This window comes from Mustelus asterias, unplaced genomic scaffold (genome assembly GCF_964213995.1).
Source record: "Mustelus asterias unplaced genomic scaffold, sMusAst1.hap1.1 HAP1_SCAFFOLD_79, whole genome shotgun sequence".
Taxonomy (NCBI): domain Eukaryota; kingdom Metazoa; phylum Chordata; class Chondrichthyes; order Carcharhiniformes; family Triakidae; genus Mustelus; species Mustelus asterias.
In genome coordinates, this window is record NW_027590137.1 from 197,637 (window position 1) to 216,421 (window position 18,785).

The following is an 18,785-nucleotide window of genomic DNA, read 5'->3' on the forward strand; positions in this document are numbered from 1 at the left end:
GAATGGCCTCCTTCTCTGCTCTCAGATTCATTTTCATTTGATGAAAGTGATAAATATCTGGAACCCACTTCCTACGATGGGCAGAGAAACAGAGATGATGGAATCTTTCCAAAAGGAAATTGGATGGGCAATTGAGGGAAATAAACCGACAGGGGTACAGGGATAGAACGGGGCAATGGTTTGATTCACAGGGAACCAGCATGGACTTAATGGGGCGGATGGCCGCATTCGTGACCCTAATTCTTGACTGATCTAAAGAGAGTATAACCTGATGCATAACCATAAAGCGAATGAAGACAACAGCAAAGGCTGATGGTTAGAAGAGCTAACTCTGTATCAGGCTGAGTACTGTGGGAGGATCAGGCTGAAGGAACTCTGCACTGAGGAATGGACACAGGAGCTCATTGATTGGGGGCAGTCGCTCTGCCTCGAACAGACATTGAGTGAACATAGACCCTTGTGTGTTGTGCTCCTGAGAGAAATGCCACCCCCTGAGAGAGGCATGACTCCCTCAGCCTTTGTGACTAAAAGACAGTGATCCATATGACCATAAGATATCAGGGCAGAATTAGGCCATTTGGCCCATCGAGTCTGCTCTGCCATTCAATCATGGCTGATATGATTCTCATCCCCATTCTCCTGCCTTCCCCCCATAACCTTTGATCCCCTTATTGATCAAGAACCTATCCATCTCTGTCTTAAAGACACTTAATGACCTGGCCTCCACAGCCCTTTGTGGCAATGAGTTTCACATTTGCCACCCTCCTCTCGAGAAATTCCACCTCATCTCAGTTTTAAAGGAGCGTCCCTTCACTCTGAGGTGTCCCACTAGTGGAAACATCCTCTCCACGTCCATTCTATCTCGGTCTCTCAGTATTCTGTAAGTTTCAATTAGATCCCCTCTCATCCTTCTGAACTCCATCGACGATAGACCCAGACTCCTCAACTGCTCCTCATATGACAAACCCTTCATTCCTGGGATCATTCCTGTGAACCTCCTCTGGACCCCCTCTAAGGCCAGCACATCCTTCCTTAGGATGGGGCCCAAAACTGCTCACAATATTCCAAATGGGGTCTGACCAGAGCCTGATACCGCCTCAGCAGTACATCATTGCTCTTGTATTCTAGCCCTCTAGAAGTGAATGCTAGCATTGAATTTGCCTTCGTAACTGCCAACTGAACCTGCATGTTAACCTTAAGAGAGTCCAGAACCAGGACTCCCAAGTCCCTTTGTGCTTGAGATTTCCGAAACCTTTCACCATTTGGAAAATAGTCTACGCCTCTATTCTTCTGACCAAAGTGCATAACCTCACACTTCCCCACATTATATTCCATCTAGCACTTCTTTGCCCATTTGCCTAGCCTGTCCAAGTCATTCTGCAGCCTCCCAACTTCCTCAACACTACCAGTCCCTCTACATATCTTTGTATCATCCGCAAATTTAGAAAGGGTCAAGACCTTTCAGGTGTCCAGATCACCAACAATCTGCCCTGGTCCCCCCCATGCTGACACTATAGTTAAGAAAGCCCACAAATGCCTCTACTTTCTCAGAAGACTGAGGAAATTTGGCATGTCAGCTATGACTCTCACCAATTTTTACAGATGCACCACAGAAAGCATTCTTTCTGGTTGTATCACAGCTTGATATGGCTCCTGCTCTGCCCAAGGTCACAAGGAACTACAAAAGGTCGTAGTGTAGCCCAATCCATCATGCAAACCAACCTCCCATCCATTGACTCTGTCTACACTTCCCGCTGCCTCGGCAAAGCAGCCAGCATAATTAAGGACCCCACGCACCCCGGACATTCTCTCTTCCACCTTCTTCCATTGGGAAAATGATGCAAAAGCCTGAGGTCACGTACCAACCGACTCAAGAACAGCTTCTTCCCTGCTGCCATCAGACTTTTGAATGGACTAACCTTGCATTAAGTTGCTCTTTCTCTATACCCTAGCTATGACTGTAACACTACATTCTGCACTCTCTCATTTCTTTCTCTGTGTACGGTATGCTTTGTGCGTATAGCGCACAAGAAACAGTACTTTTCACTGTATGCTAATACATGTGACAATAATAAATCAAATCAAAACAAAATCAAATCAAAATAAATTTAGCAATTATGCCCTCATTCCATCTTCCAGATCATTAATGTGTAACAGTGCATGTTCTGTGAATATGTGACTGAAAGCACATCTCAGCCAGCGAGACCCCGAGCAGAAGAAGATAAAGGAGATTTGCCAGTGTTGACCTGCAGGAATAACCAAAGCACAAAGAAAGGTCCCCAAGTCTGGGACTCAGAAATATTGGAACAAAAGCCTATCGGCAGGGAGCCTGATCAATTTGCCTTTTTGGTTTGATTTGATTTACTATCGTCACATGTATTAACATACAGTGAAAAGTTTTGTTTCTTGTGCGCTAAACAGACAAAACAAAACATTCATAGAGAAGGAAATGAGAGAGTGCAGAATGTAGTGTTACAGTGATAGCTTGGGTGTAGAGAAAGATCAACTTAAGGCAAGGGAAGTCCATTCAAAAGTCTGACAGCAGCAGGGAAAAATCTGTTCTTGAGTCGGTCGGTACGTGACCTCAGACTTTTGTATCTTTTTCCCAATGGAAGAAAGGGGAAGAGAGAATGTCCAGGGTGCGTGGGGTGCTTAATTATGCTGGCTGCTTTGCCGAGGCAGCGGGAAGTGTAGACAGAGTCAATGGATGGGAGGCTGGTTTGCGTGATGTATTGGGCTACATTCACTACCTTTGGTAGTTCCTTGCGGTCTTGGGCAGAGCAGGAGCCGTACCAAGCTGTGATATGGTGCATCTGTAAAAGTTGGCGAGAGTCGCAGCTGACATGCCAAATTTCCTTAGCCTTCTGAGAAAGTAGACGAGTTCCTTGCACTGGGTAGTATTTGAGTCCAAGCTGTGAGTTTTGTGTTTTTTAATCAGTATTTTAGCAAGTGTTGAGTAAAAAGGCAGTTTCAATGGTTTTTGAATGTTCGAAGATAAGTTAAGAAAGGAATAGTTCATTGGTGAACCCTTCAGCATGCAGGTCAGCGGGAGCACCCCCGCACATGCGCAGCTTCCCCTCTCCCTTGGACATGCGCAGTCCCGGGCCGGGGGGAGGGGGAGATCACCGAGCGGCTTCTCGCTCTGGCCGGAGCCGTCAGCCGGTTGCCTGGAAACCTTGGCTCGAGGAGGTGCAGGGGGAGGGGAACAATGGGTGGGGGCGGGTCTCCCGTGTCCGCGTGGCGGAGATCCCACCCCCTGACCTTCATGCTGAGGGGTTGACCAATGGGAAGAATTGGAGGACCGGAAGGACTCTGGTCCTCCAGCCAATCAGAACGCGGGTTTTGTGTGAATGAAGATTGAGCTTCAGACAGACTGAAACTTCCTCTGTGCAACATCTGTGAGTAAAACACTTTCTTTTCTCCCCCTTTCCATTTCTTTTCTCATTCTGGGGGAAATTGGGGACTTGCAGCAACTGAAGGGAAAGGAAATGAATCCAGGGAGGCTGCAGACTCTGGAAAGGTTGGCCCAGGTTTCTCTCTCTCAAACCAGAAAATGATCCATTTCTGCCCACTGTTTGCTGTTAGCCAATTTTCTATCCACGCCAATATGTTATCCCCACAGCATGAATTTTTATTTGCTGCAATAATCTTTAATGTTTCACCTCATCAAATGTCTTCTGGAAATCTAAGTACAGCACATCCACTGATTCCATTTATCCAATTCCCAATGGGGAATTTTAGAAAATTAAACAACACATCAACGATCTCACTCTGTTAAGACCCGAGAATGGAGCCCAGCAGGACCCGAGGACTCATCAGCCCACAGCTCCAACAGTTTGCTGAGGACCACTTCCCTGGTAATTGTGCTTTTTCAGAGTTCATCCCACACTTCTGTTTTCTGATTTCCAGCTGTTTCTGAGTTTTAACTGTATCCTCTATTGTGAAGACCGAGGCAAAATACTTGTTCAATTAATTTCCCAGCTCCTTATTTTTCATTTTTAATTGCTGGACTCACTTTCTATAAGACTCTTAAGAAATGAAGTAGGGCAAGTGAATGAAGTGTCAGTCGGAGAGCACTTTGTGTCCAGTGACCAGAACACTATTAGTTTTTAAATAGTTCTGGAAAAAGATAGGAGTGATCCACAGGTTAAGGCCCTAAACTGGAGCAGGGCCAATGTTGTGGGCATTAGGCAGGATCTAGCAGATGTTGATTATGTGAGTCTGTTTGAAGAGAAAGGAATGACTGGCCAATGCGAAGTGTGATATCAAGAGTCCAGGAGAAGTATATTCCTGCTCAGATGAAGGGAGGGAATGGTAAACACACAGCCATGGAGCATTAAACTTGCCTCGCAGGGCCTCTCATATCAGCGCAAAGACAGCTGCTTTGTGAGACTGCGAGCAGCACAGACAAGTCAGAGATAAGAGTGTCTTGAGAAGAGGGATTCATTGTGAAGGCTCAGGGACGGTTGATAAGATGTAAGAATTCTATTATTTTAATGAACATTCTTTCCTCTCTAGTTCCCCAAAAGCTGCAAATCTCCATCCCACACACTCTCCCTCCATTCTCACTCTGCTGTATCTAATATTCACCCTCCCAATTCTCCTGAAGGTGCTGATTGCGGCTGATTGACAGATCCATGCTCACTGCTTCCTGTCCAGCAGTCAAAAAATCATAAGATTTCGGAGCTGCAGTTGGCCATTCAGCCCATCGAACTGCCTCAAACATTCATGGAGAATTGGCTGATCTACCTCAGCACCATTTCCCACACTATCCCCTAGATAGAGAGAGAATAGAGCCAACGTTTCGAGTCTGCAGAGAGGAAGGAATGTTCAATAGAAACTTGAATTGTCTGTTCTGAATTTCTATCCTGCACTGTCACTGATGACTTCTGTAAACTCATTTTACAGGGTATCGAAAGAGGAATCACAAGCTGAAATCTCAAACGTCACATCTCGATCTGACAGAGTCATATTCCTTGGGACCTGAATATCATCAGCCTTTGAATCTAGGAAAAATGGTTGTCTGGTCTGATGACTTGAAAAGATTTCAAACATCAGTGTGACTGGAAAAGCGCCAACACATTGCCAGACTGGAGTCAGAGTGTTCCAGTGCACTGAGCTTGAACCAGTTACACAGCCTGAATAAATATCACACTGTTCACAGCGGGGGTGGGGGGACTGTTCTGTGTGTGGACGAGTCTTCAACTGAAGAGAGAGGCAAGGACACCTGCACCATGGAGAAACCATGGAAATGTGGGGACTGTGGGAAGAGATACAGATACCCATCCCTGCTGGAAGCTCATCGACGCAGCCACACTGGGGAGAGGCCATTTACCTGCTCTCACTGTGGGGCGGGATTCACTCGGTTGTCCCAGCTGCAGACACACCAGCGAGTTCACACTGGGGAGAGACCGTTCACCTGCTCTCAGTGTGGGGAGGGATTCAGTCAGTTATCCAGCCTGCAGACCCACCAGCGAGTTCACACTGGGGAGAGGCCCTTCACCTGCTCTCAGTGTGGGGAGGGATTCAGTCAGTTATCCAGCCTGCAGGCACACCAGCGAGTTCACACTGGGGAGAGACCGTTCACCTGCTCTCAGTGTGAGAAGGGGTTCAGTCAGTTATCTAACCTGCAGACGCACCAGCGTGTTCACACTGGGGAGAGACCGTTCATTTGCTCTCAGTGTGAGAAGGGGTTCAGTCAGCTATCTAACCTGCAGACACACCAGCGAGTTCACACTGGGGAGAAACCGTTCATCTGCTCTCAGTGTGAGAAGGGATTCACTCATTTATCCAGCCTCCAGACGCACCAGCGAGTTCACACTGGAGAGAGACCATTCACCTGCTCTCAGTGTGGGAAGGGATTCACTGATTTATCCACCCTGCGGAGACACCAGCGAGTTCACACTGGGGAGAGACCATTTATCTGCTCTCAGTGTGGGAAGGGGTTCAGCCAGTTATCCAACCTGCAGGCACACCAGCGAGTTCACACTGGAGAGAGGCCATTCATCTGCCCTCAGTGTGGGGAAGGATTCACTCGGTCATCCAACCTGCAGACACACCAGCGAGTTCACACTGGGGAGAAACCATTCACCTGCTCTCAGTGTGGGAAGGGATTCACTCGGTTATCCAACCTGGGGACACACCAGCGAGTTCACACTGGGGAGAGGCCGTTCACCTGCTCTCAGTGTGGGAAGGGATTCAAAGTTTCATCCCACCTGCTGAGACACCAAAAAGTTCATGAGTGATTCCAGGAGTTTGGATTCTGCTGTCATTGTTTCTGCTCTCAATTACATCCAGGACTGCATTTTGTTCATTCTCACAGTTGGTCAATGGGGAGGGTCGGAGGGTTTCTTTCTGCTGGACTGGCCGGTCTCACCACTTTGCCTCCAGTGGGCTGATGCTCTTTGAGTCTTGTTGCGAATACCTGGTTTCAAATTTCACACGGATCACAGAGTGACAGGGTGTGAGGAAGTTAAGAGTCACTATTTCTGTTTGAAACTTCCCAAATGCTCATCCAATTTCCTTTGTAATTGTTTATTGTCTCCACTTCCTCCATCCTCGTAGGCAGCGAGTTCCAGGTCATTACCATTCACTGCATCAAAATATTCTTCCTCACATCACCCCCTGCATCTCTGACCCAAACCTTAAACCTATGACCCCCTCATCCTTGTCCCATCAACTCATGGGAACAGCTTTTCTTTGTCCACCTTATCTAAACCTGTCAGAATCTTGTCCACCTCCATCAAATCTCCCCTCAACCTCCTTTGCTCCAAGAGGAACAACCCCAGCCTGACATCGACAATAAAGAACAAACTAACAGAATATGTTAATACCTGAAATCAAATGGGAATGTTTAATTTCTGTTTGAAAGATATTGTGAATATATTGTCCTGGACAATAAAGGAATTGGAATAACTCATCTTGGGAGTGGTTGAATGAAATATATCAATCTGGAACTACCTACAGTCTTGTGAAAGTCTGGAATGTGTAGTTGGAAATCCCTCCCTCACAGTACTGTGGGTGTACTTACACCTCAGGCATTGTAGCAGTTCAGGAAGGCAGTGTTGGGGTTGACCATGGCCGAGGCAGCTACATACAGCCACATATTCTGTTATAATTGATTCATTGTTTGAAATTTACAAGCTGTGAGAACCTGTGTTTCGTTTGTTTTATGTGGATGTTTGTAGATGTGTTTATCATTGTTTTGGGCGACATTTGTTAAGGTTTATCTTCCTCGAGAATTAACTTTATCTTTAATTAAAGGCATTTCTGAAAGTTTAAAAACAGAACCACAAGAACGCTTAAGGAATTCATTCTGGTTGTTGTTGTAAAGCACATGCTAAGTTTCTCTGCTTGTGTGTGGATGATATTTATGGGTTGCTTCAAGCTTTGAGGTTTTCTGTCTGTGATTTAAATCAAACAGATTTTTTTTAAAGTAAGTGTAATTGATAAAGTTTTTTTTTCAAAAGTTATGAACCTGGAACAATATTTACATGATGCCAGGATATTTTACTAAACATGCAGGAATGTTAATCCGGATACAATTCACACATGTGAGAATGAGAGTTTTAATTTGTAATGGTTATTTAAAATTTGGGACATGTGAAATGATTCTGACCAATCCTGTGTTGGATTAAACTTCCTGTCAGGTCCAAAGATTTATTGCTGACATAAGAATGGTTAAAATGCTGTGGGAATTATAAGTTGAAAAGGAGAGATTATTAAATAGAAATGATTCCCAGACCGTGTGGTCATTAGATTAAAACAAAGGAAGGGTGCTGACATCCATTTGAGAACTTTTAATCCACCCCTTTTCAAACTAAGGGAGTCTATGTCCAAAGAAAACCCCAAGGATGGTAGATGAGGGGGTCTGGAAAACATCATGATGGGGGCACCTATCTGTTCACGAGATGCTCACAAAGCCCCATGATGCCCAGATACTAATTTGATTGCACCTATATGTAATGTATGTAATCTATCACCATTCTGATTGGATTATGTCCAGCCGGGATGGGCTGAGTAACTGGATAAGAATTGATGATATTCTTTGTTGGGTGGAGTTACACATGGTCAGCCCCTGTGGCTTCTCCCCGCTGGCGTAACTCAATAAACTGTTTGTCGATTGAATCAGGTTTGAGTGTTGAATGATTCTTCTGAGTTCATTCCCCCCCAACACACTGGGTACATTGCAAATTCATCCTCGGGAGTGGCCTGATAGGCCGTGGTCCAGACTACATGTGGCCCTTGGGGGGCCTTTCATGAATCACATGTGTTTGCTTGTTGTAGATGCACATTCAAAATGGTTGGAAGCACAGATCATGAGTAATATTCCAGGGCAATTAGGACTAAAACTGGGCGGCATGGACAAGTTGGGCCGAAGGGCCTGTTTCCATGCTGTGAACCTCTATGACTCTAACTACCTTTTTTGTGGCCTGAAGTTCCCACAATTGGAAAGCAGCCAGATTAGTTAAATAGACAGCATTAATTGTGAGACAATTAAATAATAAATGATTCATTAATACAAATGTTATAAAGGCTGGAAATGTAAATTTGAACACAAGTTTATAACTTTTAGAATTGTAAACACATTAAGAATGGTTAAAATGCTGTGGGAATTATCAGATGTTCCCTTCCCATGCTGACAGAATAAAAAAAGCTGAAAGGACTTGTTAACCTTTACTGGAGGGAATGAATCGGCTCCTGTTCAAGATGTCTCAACATTGAATGACTGATGTGAACCAATTATCGGTCGACACTTTCTTTTCTCCCCCTTTCCATTTCTTTTCTCATTCTGGAGTTCAATTTTTAACTTCCAGGTCACCACTCGCTGCCTCAATAAAAATCCTCCTCACATTCTTCATGTCTCTCTAACCAGGTAATACAGTGCATTACTGTACGGCAGGGCAAGGTTTACAATTGGGGGAGAGAGAATTATGATGCGATTAGGCAAGAATTAGGGGGCATAAGTTGGGAACAGAAACTGTCAGGGAAAGGAACTAATGAAAAGTGGAACTTTTTCAAGGAACAAATACTGTGTGTCCTTGATAGGTATGTCCCTGTCAGGCAGGGAGGAAATGGCCGAGTGAGGGAACCATGGTTCACGAAAGAGGTGGAATGTCTTGTGAAAAGGAAGAGGGAAGCTTATGTAGGGATGAGGAAACAAGGTTCAGATGGCTCGATTGAGGGTTACAAGTTAGCAAGGAATGAGCTGAAAAAGGGGCTTAGGAGAGCTAGGAGGGGACATGAGAAGTCCTTGGCGGGTCAGATCAAGGAAAACCCCAAGGCTTTTTACTCTTATGTGAGGAATAAAAGAATGACCAGGGTGAGGTTAGGGCCGGTCAAGGACAGTAGTGGGAACTTGTGTATGGAGTCAGTAGAGATAGGCGAGGTGATGAATGAATACTTTTCTTCAGTGTTCACCAAGGAGAGGGGCCATGTTTTTGAGGAACAGAAGGTGTTACAGGCTAATAGGCTGGAGGAAATAGATGTTCTGAGGGAGGATGTACTGGCAGTTTTGAATAAAGGTCGATAAGTCCCCTGGGCCTGATGAAATATATCCTAGGATTCTTTGGGAGGCAAGGGATGAGATTGCAGAGCCGCTGGCTTTGATCTTTGGGTCCTCGCTGTCCACGGGGATGGTGCCAGAGGACTGGAGAATGGCGAATGTTGTTCCTCTGTTTAAGAAAGGGAATAGAAATGACCCTGGTAATTATAGACCGGTTAGTCTTACTTCGGTGGTTGGTAAATTGATGGAAAAGGTCCTTAGGGATGGGATTTATGACCATTTAGAAAGATGCGCATTAATCCGGGATAGTCAGCACGGATTCGTGAAGGGCAAGTCGTGCCTCACAAATTTGATAGAATTTTTTGAGGAGGTAACTAAGTGTGTTGATGAAGGTAGGGCAGTTGATGTCATATACATGGATTTTAGTAAGGGGTTTGATAAGGTCCCCCATGGTCGGCTTATGATGAAAGTGAGGAGGTGTGGGATAGAGGGAAAGTTGGCCGATTGGATAGGTAACTGGTTGTCTAACCGAAGACAGAGGGTGGTGGTGGATGGAAAATTTTCGGATTGGAGGCAGGTTGCTAGCGGAGTGCCACAGGGATCAGTGCTTGGTCCTCTGCTCTTTGTGATTTTTATTAATGACTTAGAGGAGGGGGCTGAAGGGTGGATCAGCAAATTTGCTGATGACACCAAGATTGGTGGAGTAGTGGATGAGGTGGAGGGCTGTTGTAGGCTGCAAAGAGACATAGATAGGATGCAAAGCTGGGCTGAAAAATGGCAAATAGAGTTTAACCCTGATAAATGTGAGGTGATTCATTTTGGTAGGACTAATTTAAATGTGGATTACAGGGTCAAAAGTAGGGTTCTGAAGACTGTGGAGGAACAGAGAGATCTTGGGGTCCATATCCACAGATCTCTAAATGTTGCCACTCAAGTGGATAGAGCTGTGAAGACGGCCTATAGTGTGTTAGCTTTTATGAACAGGGGGTTGGAGTTTAAGAGCCACGGGGTTATGCTGCAACTGTACAGGACCTTGGTGAGACCACATTTGGAATATTGTGTACAGTTCTGGTCACCTCACTATAAGAAGGATGTGGAAGCGCTGGAAAGAGTGCAGAGGAGATTTACCAGGATGCTGCCTGGTTTGGAGGGTAGGTCTTATGAGGAAAGGTTGAGGGAGCGAGGGATGTTCTCTCTATAGTGGAGGAGGCTGAGGGGAAACTCAATAGAGGTTTATAAAATGATGAAGGGGATAGATAGAGTGAACGTGCAAAGACTATTTCCTCGGGTGGATGGAGTTATTACAAGGGGGCATAACTATAGGGTTCGTGGTGAGAGATACAGGAAGGATATCAGAGGTAGGTTCTTTACGCAGAGAGTGGTTGGGGTGTGGAATGGACTGCCTGCAGTGATAGTGGAGTCAGACACTTTAGGAACATTTAAGCGGTTATTGGATAGGCACATGGAGCACACCAGGATGATAGGGAGTGGGATAGCTTGATCTTGGTTTCAGATAAAGCTCGGCACAACATTGTGGGCCGAAGGGCCTGTTCTGTGCTGTACTGTTCTATTACACACATCATCAATCTGCTTATTTATGTCCAAATGTAAAGCTTTAACATGGCTGGCAGCTTGAAGATTTTCAGCTTTTTGTGTCCAGGACAGGAAGCAGTGAGCATGGATCTGTCAATCAGCCTCAATCAGCACCTTCAGGAGAATTGGGAGGGTGAATATTAGATACAGCAGAGTGAGAATGGAGGGAGAGTGTGTGGAATGGAGATTTATGATTTTTGGGGAATGAGAGAGGAAAGAATGTTCCATAGAAACTGGAATTGTCTGTTCTGAATTTCTATCCTGTACTGACACTGATGACTTTTGTAAACTCCTTTTACAGGATATCAGAGGGTGAGGATTTACAGACAGTGTTCCAGTGCGCTGAGTGTGGAAAGAGCTTTAACCAGTTACACAGCCTGAAAAAAACATCTCAGCATTCACAGTGGGGAGAGACTGTACCCATGTTCTGTGTGTGGATGAGGCCTCAACTGATAGCCAAACCTGGAGAGTCACAAGGACACCCGCACCATGGAGACACCGTGGAAATGTGGGGACTGTGGGAAGGGATTCAGGTTCCCATCTCGGCTTGAAGTTCATCGACACATTCATACTGGGGAGAGACCATTCACCTGTTGCGTGTGTGGGAAGGGATTCATTCAGTCATCTGACTTGCTGACACACCAGCAAGTTCATACCGGGGAGATGCCGTTCACCTGAAGCATGTGTGGGAAGGGATTCATTCGGTCATCCCACCTGCTGAGTCACAATCTCTCTCACACCAGTGAGAAACCCTTCAACTGCTCTGACTGTGGGAGTGACTTCAAAAGTTCTTGGGAACTGGTGTCCCATCAACGTGTTCACACTGAGGAGAGGCCGTTCAGCTGTTCTCACTGCACAAAGAGATTTAAAAGGTCATCCAACCTGCGGGTACATCAGCGAGTTCACACTGGAGAGAAACCATTCACCTGCGCCATGTGTGGCAAGGGATTCACTGCTTCATCCAGCCTCATGAAACACAAAGGTACTCACAGCAATGAGAGACCTTTTAAATGTGCTGATTGTGGGAGCGGCTTCAAAAGTACTGCAGTTCTTCGAGACCATGAGCGCATTCACACTGAGGAGAGACCGTTCAGCTGCTCACAATGTTCAGTGAGGTTTAAAAGGTCATCCACGCTGCAGAGACACCAGCGAGTTCACACTGGGGAGAAACCGTTCACCTGCTCTCAGTGTGGGAAGGGATTCACTGATTTATCCACGCTGCAGCGACACCAGCGAGTTCACACTGGGGAGAAACCGTTCACCTGCTCTCAGTGTGGGAAGGGATTCACTCGGTCGTCCGCCCTGCGCACACACCAGCGAATTCACACTGGGGACAGACCGTTAAGCTGCTCTGTGTGGGAAGGTATTAACTCGGTTATCCAGCTTGCTGAAACCCAAAGTCACTCACACCAAGTAGAGACCCTTTCAATGCTTTGAATGGGGGAGTGACTGTGCACAGTTCTGGTCACCCGATTATAGAAAATATATTATTAAACTAGAAAGAGTGCAGAAAAGATTTACTAGGATGCTACTGGGACTGGATGGATTGAGTTATAAGGAGAGGCTGGATAGACTGGGACTTTTTTCTCTGGAGCGTAGAAGGCTGAGGGATGAACTTATAGCGGTCTATAAAATAATAAGGGACATTGATAAGGTAGATCGTCAATATCAAGGTAGGGGAGTCTAAAACTAGAGGGCATAGGTTTAAGGTGAGAGGGGAGAGATACAAAAGGGTCCAGTGGGGCAACGTTTTCACACAGAGGGTGGTGAGTGTCTGGAACAAGATGCCAGAGGTAGTAGTAGAGGCGGGTACAATTTTGTCTTTTAAAAAGCATTTAGACAGTTACATGGGTACGATGGGTATAAATGCGGGCAATTGGGACTAGCTGAGGGCTTTTTAAAAAAAGGGGCTGCATGGACAAGTTGGGCCAAAGGACCTGTTTCCATGCTGGAAAGCTCTATGACTTCACAAGGTCTGCAGAACTGATGTCCCACCAGTGCAGTCTCACAGAGGAGAGACTGTTCAGCTGTTCTCACTGCACAGAGGTTTTAAAGCTCATCAAACCTGTGGATTCACCAGTGAGTCCACACTGGGGAGAGACCATTCACCTGCTTTGTGTGGGAAAGGATTCACTCAGTTATCCACTCTGCTGACACCCCAGCGAGTTCACATCTTTCCTAAAGTGTGGGGCCCATATATAGGGTTCCATTTCAGAGGCATAGAATTGAAAAGCAGGGAGGTTATGGCCAACTTGTTTAGAACCAGGGTTAGAGTAAACTGGGAGCCCTGTCAAAATTAGTGATCTGCATTTAGAAGAAGGAAAGAGAGGCACTGGAGATGGAGCAACGTAGATTGACAAGAATAATCCCAGAGCTGAGAGCTTTTAACCCTCAGGAAAGTCTGAGGCTGCTTTTCCCTCGAAAAGAGAAGTCTGATGGGTGACTGAAATGTAATAGAACATAGAACATAGAACATTACAGCGCAGAACAGGCCCTTCGGCCCACGATGTTGCACCGACCAGTTAAAAAAAAAAAAAACTGTGACCCTCCAACCTAAACCAATTTCTTTTCGTCCATGAACCTATCTACGGATCTCTTAAACGCCCCCAAACTAGGCGCATTTACTACTGATGCTGGCAGGGCATTCCAATCCCTCACCACCCTCTGGGTAAAGAACCTACCCCTGACATCGGTTCTATAACTACCCCCCCTCAATTTAAAGCCATGCCCCCTCGTGCTGGATTTCTCCATCAGAGGAAAAAGGCTATCACTATCCACCCTATCTAAACCTCTAATCATCTTATATGTTTCAATAAGATCCCCTCTTAGCCGCCGCCTTTCCAGCGAAAACAATCCCAAATCCCTCAGCCTCTCCTCATAGGATCTCCCCTCCATACCAGGCAACATCCTGGTAAACCTCCTCTGCACCCTCTCCAAAGCCTCCACATCCTTCCTGTAATGTGGGGACCAGAACTGCACACAGTACTCCAAGTGCGGCCGCACCAGAGTTGTGTACAGTTGCAACATAACGCTACGACTCCTAAATTCAATCCCCCTACCAATAAACGCCAAGACACCATATGCCTTCTTAACAACCTTATCTACTTGATTCCCAACTTTCAGGGATCTATGCACACATACACCTAGATCCCTCTGCTCCTCCACACTATTCAAAGTCCTCCCGTTAGCCCTATACTCAACACATCTGTTATTCCTACCAAAGTGAATTACCTCACACTTCTCCGCATTAAACTCCATCCGCCACCTCTCGGCCCAACTTTGCAACCTGTCTAAGTCTTCCTGCAAACTACGACACCCTTCCTCACTGTCTACCACACCACCGACTTTGGTGTCATCAGCAAATTTGCTAATCCACCCAACTATACCCTCATCCAGATCATTAATAAATATTACAAACAGCAGTGGCCCCAAAACAGATCCCTGAGGTACACCACTTGTAACCGCACTCCATGATGAATATTTACTATCAACCACCACCCTCTGTTTCCTATCCGCTAGCCAATTCCTGATCCAATTTCCTAGATCACCCCCAATCCCATACATCTGCATTTTCTGCAGAAGCCTACCATGGTGAACCTTATCAAACGCCTTACTAAAATCCATATATACCACGTCCACTGCCTTGCCCCCATCCACCTCCTTGGTCACTTTCTCAAAAAACTCAATAAGGTTAGTAAGGCACGACCTACCTGCCACAAAACCATGCTGACTATCACCTATCAATTCATTACTCTCCAAATAACTATAAATCCTATCCCTTATAATTTTTTCCAACATCTTGCCGACAACAGAAGTGAGACTCACCGGTCTATAATTCCCGGGGAAGTCTCTGTTCCCCTTCTTAAACAATGGGACAACATTCGCTAACCTCCAATCTTCTGGTACTATACCAGAGGCCAACGACGACCTGAAGATCAGAGCCAGAGGCTCTGCAATCACTTCTCTTGCCTCCCAGAGAATCCTTGGATAAATCCCATCCGGACCAGGGGATTTATCTATTTTCAGACCCTCCAGAATATCCTGCACATCCTCCTTATCAACTGTAATACTGTCTATTCTACTCCCTTGCAACCCAGTGTCCTCCTCAGCTATATTCATGTCCCCTTGCGTGAACACCGAAGAGAAATATTGGTTCAATGCTTCACCAATCTCCTCCGGTTCCACACATAACTTCCCTCTGCCATCTATAACTGGCCCTAAACTTGCCCTAACCAACCTTCTGTTCTTGACATACCTATAGAACGCCTTAGGATTCTCTTTAACCCTATCCGCCAAAGTCTTCTCATGTCCCCTTTTAGCCCTTCTAAGCTCGCTCTTCAACTCCCTCTTAGCCAATCTAAAACTTTCTAGTGCACTACCCGAGTGCTCACGTCTCATCCGAACATAAGCCTCCTTTTTCTTTTTAACCAACAAAGAAACTTTTTTGGTGCACCACGGTTCCCTAGCCCTACCAATTCCTCCTTGCCTGACAGGGACATACCTATCACAGACTCGCAGTAGCTGCTCCTTGAAAAAACTCCACATGTCGGACGTTCCCAGTCCCTGTAATCTCCTAGTCCAACCTATGTTTCCTAATTCTCTCCTAATAGCCTCATAATTACCCTTCCCCCAGCTAAAACCACTGGCCCGAGGTTCATGCCTATCCCTTTCCATCACTAAGGTGAACGTAACCGAATTGTGGTCACTATCACCAAAATGCACACCAACTTCCAAGTCTAGCACCTGGTCTGGCTCATTTCCCAGCACCAGATCCAATATAGCCTCCCCTCTAGTTGGCCTGTCTACATACTGAGTCAAAAAACCTTCCTGCACGCTTTGAACAAAAACTGACCCCTCTAACGAGCTAGAGCTATAACAATTCCAGTCAATATTAGTCAAGTTAAAATCCCCCATAACAATTGCCCTATTACTTTCACTCCTAAGCAGGATTGACTCCGCAATCCTTTCCTCAACCTCTCTAGAACTTTTAGGAGGTCTATAAAAGACTCCCAACAGGGTGACCTCTCCTCTCCTATTTCTAATCTCCGCCCATACTACCTCAACAGATAAGTCCTCATCAAACCTCCTCTCTGACACTGTGATACAATCTCTGACCAATAATGCTACCCCTCCCCCTCTTCTACCTCCTTCCCTACTTCGACTAAAACATTTGAACCCCGGGACCTGCAGCATCCATTCCTGCCCCTGCTCTATCCATGTCTCTGAAATAGCCACAACATCGAAGTCCCAGGTACTGATCCACGCTGCAAGTTCACCCACTTTATTGCGAATAATGGAGGACATGCCCTTGTCGACATCAAAGGTGATGAAGTGGAGATGGTTCGAGAGCTTCAAGTTTCGAGGTGTTCAGATCATCAACAACCTGTCCTGGTCCCCCCATGCCCGGGTGGGGGAGATGGCCTGGGTAAGGTGCTCTGTCAGAGAGTCAGTGCAGGCTCAGTGGCCTCTTCTGCACTGTATGAGTGTGGAAGAGAGGAGACAGACATTTGGGGATTGCAAGCTGATCTGTGGGTCAAATGGGAAAAAAGGTTGTGAGTTCTCTGGTTCAGCCCCAGGCACTGACGAGGAGAAGGATGGAGTCATTGGCTAGGGGACAGCGTCTGTGTCTGACACAGAATATAAACGCTTCACTCTTCCCAGTGTTTGATCTGAGATTTCTGTTACTCAGGAAATATGTCAGACGCTCAATGTGAGAATTCAGAGTCAGTGGAGAGGGTCATGAGAAGTGATGTTGAGGGAGAGCTGCCTGCCAAACCCACTTCACCGATGGAGATTCTGATCACTGCTCTGAACACCTCCTTCTTTGGCTCGGTAAACTCAGTTCTATCTGATTTTAAAAAAATACTTTTCCAATTCAATCAAATCAAATCCAATTCAGAGTCTCAACAAGTTGAGACATTTCAGATCCAGGCTGACATAAGAACATAAGAACATAAGAAATAGGAGCAGGAGTAGGCCATCTAGCCCCTCGAGCCTGCCCCGCCATTCAATAAGATCATGGCTGATCTGACGTGGATCAGTACCACTTACCCGCCTGATCCCCATAACCCTTAATTCCCTTACCGATCAGGAATCCATCCATCCGCGCTTTAAACATATTCAGCGAGGTAGCCTCCACCACCTCAGTGGGCAGAGAATTCCAGAGATTCACCACCCTCTGGGAGAAGAAGTTCCTCCTCAACTCTGTCTTAAACCGACCCCCCTTTATTTTGAGGCTGTGTCCTCTCGTTTTAACTTCCTTACTAAGTGGAAAGAATCTCTCCGCCTCCACCCTATCCAGCCCCCGCATTATCTTATAAGTCTCCATAAGATACCCCCTCATCCTTCTAAACTCCAACGAGTACAAACCCAATCTCCTCAGCCTCTCCTCATAATCCAAACCCCTCATCTCCGGTATCAACCTGGTGAACCTTCTCTGCACTCCCTCCAATGCCAATATATCCTTCCTCATATAAGGGGACCAATACAGCTGCGGCCTCACCAATGCCCTGTACAGGTGCATCAAGACATCCCTGCTTTTATATTCTATCCCCCTCGCGATATAGGCCAACATCCCATTTACCTTCTTGATCACCTGTTGTACATGCAGACTGGGCTTTTGCGTCTCATGCACAAGGACCCCCAGGTCCCTTTGCACGGTAGCATGTTTTGATTTGTTTCCATTGAGATAGTAATCCCATTTGTTATTATTTCCTCCAAAGTGTATAACCTCGCATTTATCAACGTTATACTCCATTTGCCATATCCTCGCCCACTCACTCAGCCTGTTCAAATCTCTGACAAGACAGGGCAGGCGACCAAACCACCCTGTCCTGGGCCTGATCTACATGAGCCAAGCTGATTGGAGAAGGGGGAGGTTCCTCCTCCAAGACTTGAGCTCATTTGCATCCCAGCCAAAAGGCCGAGATGCCGCTTTAAAAAATTGCTTCATATGAAACATATGAAGCTTCAGTGTAACCTAATGACCTCAACCAAGCGCGGCCGACCATGGGCTGCCGACCATACTACACTTGATCTTAGCCAAAAGGCCGAGAAGCGATCATCTATCTGACGTTGCACACACACGTGATATCCCTCGGGAGATTTTGTTTCTTTAACTCTATTGTTGAGGGTTTTATGTGGATGGTTCCGGTGTGGGAGGGTGGATTTTATTGTTCCCGCCCACTGAATACCTCATCAGAACCGGGAACTGAAAGTGAAAGTGAGGAGCCAGGATTCCCGCCGGCTCTAATATAGAGTGTTGCCGATTCAAACATTCAGCCACCTCTGGGACATCACAGGATATCAGATGATGAATCAAACATCTATTCAGACATCATTCTTGACCAGCCATTTCAAACTGAAGATTCAGTGGTATGTTACCTTTTTCCCAAAAGGTCAAAGGATCCAGCGGCTGAAAAACAATCATCGCAATCGCATGCGATATGATGAGATTCAGCAAGAGGATGAGTTGTCAACTCTCTCTGTCTCAGTAAATGATTATGATCCAGCTGGCAAGACATATTCTCACAAGCTGAGCATTCTGCTTTACCAATGTGTCAATGGGGTGTGGTTTGTGAATGATGTGAAGACCCTCTAGGTCCCACACTCGGGGGAAGCTGAGATTAAAGATCTGATCCCCTTGTCAGAGCGAGATAAATACATCAGTGACGACACAATGAAGCTG

General features: G+C 46.0%; 1 protein-coding gene and 1 pseudogene across 1 annotated transcript; one reads left to right on the plus strand and one right to left on the minus strand.

Annotated features, from left to right (window-relative positions):
- Positions 1-2,160: 2,160 nt before the first annotated feature.
- Positions 2,161-18,698, plus strand: LOC144483797 (uncharacterized). The gene is made up of 4 exons (XM_078202336.1): positions 2,161-2,349; positions 5,391-6,104; positions 12,044-12,461; positions 18,496-18,698. Exons 1-4 carry the CDS (start codon positions 2,161-2,163, stop codon positions 18,696-18,698), a joined length of 1,524 nt encoding a protein of 507 aa, XP_078058462.1.
- Positions 17,954-18,159, minus strand: LOC144483850 (U2 spliceosomal RNA; annotated as a pseudogene).
- Positions 18,699-18,785: the final 87 nt, after the last annotated feature.

Coding starts and splice junctions, on each gene's coding strand:
- LOC144483797 (XM_078202336.1), top strand. CDS start 2,161: ATGTTCTGTGAATATGTGACTGAAAGCACATCTCAGCCAGCGAGACCC. Junction 6,105..12,043: donor CATTCACCTGCTCTCAGTGT/GGGAAGGGATTC, acceptor ATGTGTGGCAAG/GGATTCACTGCTTCATCCAG. Junction 12,462..18,495: donor AAGCTGCTCTGTGTGGGAAG/GTATTAACTCGG, acceptor TTTTCCCAAAAG/GTCAAAGGATCCAGCGGCTG.